The following is a 5,621-nucleotide window of genomic DNA, read 5'->3' on the forward strand; positions in this document are numbered from 1 at the left end:
ATCGCATATTACATATTATATTGTATTTTAAGTAACAAGATATTTAGTGCGAGTGTATATTTCGCAGAGATTCCAAAAGTGATTAAACAGTCAATTATCCATCACATCGATGCATCTCAATGTTCAATGGGACAGTATTTCGCGTCTATAACATGTTGAAGATAGCTCTTTATGGTGTATCTCGTGGAGGAAATTAATTTCACGAAATTAATTAAACAGTCAATTATCTGTTGTACCGATACGTCTTGATATTCAATGAAATAATTTTTGATATTTATTGTACGCTCAAAATACCTATCTATACTATGTACTATTTTTCCCCCCAAATATTCGCCACAACTATTTTCTGCCTTTTACATTTGCACTTTCAGGATGATTTCAAATTCTACCAATGTGATCTGGATAGTCGTGTTTCGTTACAAAACGAACAAAATCCCGAAGTCTCGTGTAACGGGCTATAGGAGGCGTTGGTGCGTTCTTTAAAACAGAATAACTTTTCAAAAATTGAGTCAAACAATTTGTTTCTTTCCTTTTTTCTTTTTTTTTTTTTTTTTTTTTACGAGTTAGAAGAATTGGAAAGATTAACAATAGGTGACGTGTAAAGAAATGTTGAAAGAAGTACAATTAGTCGGAATAGCGAAGAAGAAAGTAAAGGTAGCTTTTTACAACTTTTCTAGCTGGACCTGTAACGAAGATTTAAATAACACATTTCGAAGATTTCCTCTAACTCGTCGAGCAAAATTCAAATGGTTCGGTCCACAGTTGCAGACGAGTTATTTCGTTCGAATGAACGTACGAAACGAAAGATATTTTTACGGCGAGTGTCGGACTATTTTAGCTTTCGAGGCATTGTAAGTTGAATTTTAGTTGCGGTGTCGACAAATCATTGATTCAGTGACAGTGAATTTTCTTTTTTCTGGGTGTAATGCGAATGCGCAGAAACTTTGACGTCAAACGTTCCCGCTGAACGAACAGGACCTTCCGGCTGCCATGGATATTGATTTTCCTTGGGCTTCAAGGTTTCTGGAGCAGCTGTACCCATCCAGCGCAGACTCCGGCTATTCTCAATATGGCTGCCTATTGTACCCAAATCCGCTCGTTTTGCGTCGCAACGCGCTCGCCGCCATACACCAGCATGCGATCAATGCGCCAATGACATCAGCCGAATTTATTTTCGAATGTGACGCGCTAGACGTTATCAACATGGCCGATACATGTACCCTGTCACGTACTTCCTGATCGTCGTGTCTATCTCCATGGTCGTAAGCATCAATGGTAAGCCTCGCATTTCACTCGCTTTGTCGGGCTGCTTAAACCTTCGCCTCTTTAATTCGACGCGTTTCTCACACGTTTCGCCACGAATCAAATTACATTTTTCTGAAATTAAAAATTCGCCGATACGCGTTGTCCATCTTCGGTATTTGCGAGAGAAGAAAACGATTCTTGCGCCTTATTCGTCACGCCGATTTTCACGTCGATACGATCGGAATACCAAAGTTGATCGACTCGACAATGTATTGACCAGTTAGCCGTTGCGACTAATGCGACTAAAATGCGTTAGAAAGGACAGAACAACTACTTTGTTCACGCTGTATTATAGTTTTTTCATAATAATTATTTATATCTCTTCATTTGTTCGTTTTACCTGGTCCTGGCTTCCAAATGGTCGAAACGTCTTCAAATTTACGAATATATTTTAGTTTTCGCTGAAATTGCAGTTTAAACAGCAAAAACTGCTTTTTACGCGTGACGAGTATACTCGTCAAGAGTAGGTAACTGGTTAAGACGGAAGATAATTTGCCAGGATAGACAATGGCGGTATTTCGTCTTTGAGAATTTTTAATTTGAGGAATTTTTAATTTGAGGAATTTTTCTTTCAACAAAGAGCGTTTCTGTAATGGAAAATGGAAGTTTCTGTTTCTTCCCATTTTTCTCTTTCTTTCTCGAGGTTCCTTTCAGTTACATGGCCCTATTTGTTTTACGAGCAAGTTGCGTTTTAGGAGCGTGTTTCGTTGAGGGAGTTTTCACTAGATGTCTGAAGGAACGATGTTTCGTCTATTTATAGCGAAGATCTTCCTCTACATATAAACTGCATATAGAGGAAAGTGCACCTGTTGAAGCCTTCACTCGTAGGTGTTAGCCATTTGTGTTACGAATCGTGTAAACAACGATCATCGTACACGGTGCATTTAATTGACTTTTCTTCCGTGATAAGCTTCGCGATGAATTCTCATTTCGAGGCTACCTTTTTCATTTACCGTCTTGCCTATGTTTCCTATGTATAAAATAAATAATTCATACTGAATACATCTATTTCTATTTTCTCTTTTTCTTTAGATAAGAAGAATATTACAATCAACTTTCACAGAGAATTTTTAACATTAGACCGTCCCAAAAGTGTCTTTTATCTTATAAGGAAATAATAGACGCACAACATTTTTTGTTTTAAATTATTTTATTGAATTACGTTTAATCCATCTTATTCTATTGGAACCAGATGTGAAATAAAACAGTATAATTTTTAACTTCATGAAATATACATAGAATATTTCGTGGATATCGAATCTGCAGTCTTGCGTAGATCCAATTGTCGTGTAGATGCAAACGTAGTCGTATACCGTCTGTTTAGTCTTCGGAGATGATCCAATCTGTTAAGAAGCTGAAACTCTAGAGGATTGGTACGATTGGTCAAACTTGCGTGGAAGCGTTTTTCCGAACTTGGAAATATCTTTCATAACTGTAGGTATTTTTAAGTACCCGTGTATGATTTCGTTGATTACCTGCCAATGGATAAGGAATACGTTTGCTGCTCTCGGAATACGTTTAATTGAAATAAATCGAAATAAATTTTTCGTAATTTCCGGATACGTTTACGATATTTTGCTTGCCAAGTCTTACCGTCGGACGTATCGCAAGAACAGCAGGAAAATTTGGCGAAATATCGTTAGAGACGCTATTCGACGGAAAAGCTAAACATCCGAAGAATTCCGTTCTAAATAAGAAACCTAAACCGATGTTTCACCTTATTAGACGATTTCCTCGATGATATCCCTTTCCGCAATCTTCCTAGCAATCTTGTCAACGAACGCGACGAAATTTCATCTTACGCATATCGCCGATGTGTCTGTAAATGTCAAGACTAATATCTATTTATTTGTACAAAAATGTACAAAAATCTGACGTTAATGAAAGCACGACACATTTGTTTGAAAAATGAAAGAAAGGAAGAAGTAGAAGGAAGTAATTTCTAAGAAATAAAAGAGAGAAAGATGCGAAGCATTAAAAAGTAGACAACGATTTGCCCAACGTCTTACGTCCGATTCCTAAGTCGATTTTAATAATCTTTAGAAATCTAGGATAAATCACGATTTCTATTAATTAATACGTATTTGTCGGTTGATTGTGTCCGATGATCAGGCCAACTGTTAACTACGGAACATCGAACTCACGCAGCGTCGGAACGAGCAAACGATTTATGGTGTCATCAGTGTGATACAATGGAAGATGGAGAGAGATGCGCCAATCTGACCGGAAACTTCACCACTTTCGGGCACAAGTGCACTGGTGATAAAAGGACCTGTATGGTAATGACAAATGATAACAGCGATTCAAACGCTTGTTGATTATACACAGGTCACACACGTGTTTCAGCAGATGTTTGATATTTTGCTTTGATCGCGTGCTTTTAAAGCAAACAGAATATAGCAAACAGCTAGCTAAAAGCGATATTAGTTATCGTCAACACGAGAGCGAGAGAAGGCTGTTCAAGATAGAGCCACAGTTTCATTTCGTTCATAACGCGATTTTAGTGTTTGGAAATGTTCAATATAGTCGATCAATTCAGTTTCATAATAATTACGTACTTTATTGAAATTGAATCCGCTTTATAGGAACATATGTACATGGTTACACATTTGAGGGAATATGCAAATGCAATTTTTTATTTGTTCTTCTTATTTATTGGTAATCAACAATGATATTGGATATGATATAATTGTACAGTTTGCACATACACGGCAAAAATTTTACGAAATCCGTAATCGATATTAACCGACCGAATTAACAATGAACGAGCCGTATTCTCTGGAAATGATGCGAGATATTCTGGAAAATTGATATTCCCTTGACTAAAAATATGTTACGTTCACACTCACTCGTGTTCGTTACAAGTTCCAATGTGAAATGTCATACAGAGTGAAACAAGGAATTGTTGCAAATATTAATTTAATTTTAGTATCAAGACTCATTCTACGTACATGTAGAATTCTTTCTCATCTTTTCTTTTCAGTCTTCTTTTTTCTCTTTTCGCTCGATACTATCAAGTTCGTGGTTTAATGCCGCCCAAAACGAGCTCGTACTCGTACATTAAAATTAAAAGAAATACTATATTTTAGCGTACGAGTGTCTCTTGCGATCCGCTAGGACATGTCATATAACGAACATCGTGAAAGTTTAAAATCTGCAAATATTCCTTTCACGTTTGCTTCTTTCTCTTCAGGTAAAGCGATTTTCTTACACTACCAGCACCGAAGATTCAACGTCTAGTCCACAAACTTGGTCGGTGGATAGAAAGTGTACTAACAAATGCGACTCCGGATGTATAGTGGTCGGTGAACGTACAAAACTCTCCGCTTGCACCACTTGCTGCGAGAAATCGTTTTGCAATATCGGTACCGGTGCTGCGAACGATCTGACGATAAGAGGGATCGATCTGTTTCTAGCTTTAGTATTACAAATTACATTAACAATTATCATGTATCCGTCCTGACATTGCAGACGAAGTAACACACGATCGTGAATCATTTTAGTCGCCGATGAGAATAATTGGTTCCATTAACCCGTTTATACGTACATTGTAACATACACTGTAATATTACACAACAACACGATACATAAGATTTGTCGCATTACCAATGAAAATGCTGTTTTCATTTTATAAATGTGTACATGGAGTTTCATTCCTTATGTGTTTCATAATAATATTACGATGAATATTGATTAATAAGTCAATAAAATTACGACGATATCGATAATACGAAGCTCAGAAATAAGAAAATAATAATGATGTTCTCGTTCTAATGATGTCGATAAATCAAAGAACAATTGATAATGTAAAAAGGGGATGTTCTTAAGAATACGATGCTCATAATTATAATAATTACAAATACAATCAAATCTACGAGAATGAGATTTAAAACACTGCTAAGTTATTACTCGATCGTTCAACGAACCAATGTAATTTAAATTGTAAATTTTAGAAAAATTGTTATAGCAATACACTACCAATAAATTGTATAAAGTAACAAACTTTTCTAAAAAAAAAAAACTCATTAAAACTCTCGATATAATAATAAATACTTTTTATCGATTTCCATTTTTCCATTATCCTCTACTTAATTCCCAAGGATGTCAATGAGAAACATATTAGGTTGTTCCAAAAGTCTCTGTCTGTTTTATAAGAAAATAATAGATGCACAACATTTTTTCTTTTATATTATTTTATTGAATTTTGTATGATCCGTTTTCTACTAATAGAACAAAATGGATCATAATGTAAAACAAAAAATGATGTGCATCTGTCACTTCCTTATAAAACGAAAGAAATTTTTGGGAAAACCCAA

General features: G+C 35.8%; 1 protein-coding gene across 1 annotated transcript; it reads left to right on the plus strand.

Annotated features, from left to right (window-relative positions):
• The first annotated feature begins 1,252 nt into the window (after positions 1-1,252).
• Positions 1,253-5,307, plus strand: LOC126914781 (uncharacterized). Its single transcript, XM_050719194.1, has 3 exons — positions 1,253-1,275; positions 3,418-3,584; positions 4,499-5,307. Exons 1-3 carry the CDS (start codon positions 1,257-1,259, stop codon positions 4,766-4,768), a joined length of 456 nt encoding a protein of 151 aa, XP_050575151.1. The 5' UTR covers positions 1,253-1,256; the 3' UTR covers positions 4,769-5,307.
• The last annotated feature ends 314 nt before the right edge of the window (positions 5,308-5,621 follow it).

Source organism: Bombus affinis, chromosome 3 (genome assembly GCF_024516045.1).
Source record: "Bombus affinis isolate iyBomAffi1 chromosome 3, iyBomAffi1.2, whole genome shotgun sequence".
Taxonomy (NCBI): Eukaryota; Metazoa; Arthropoda; class Insecta; order Hymenoptera; family Apidae; genus Bombus; species Bombus affinis.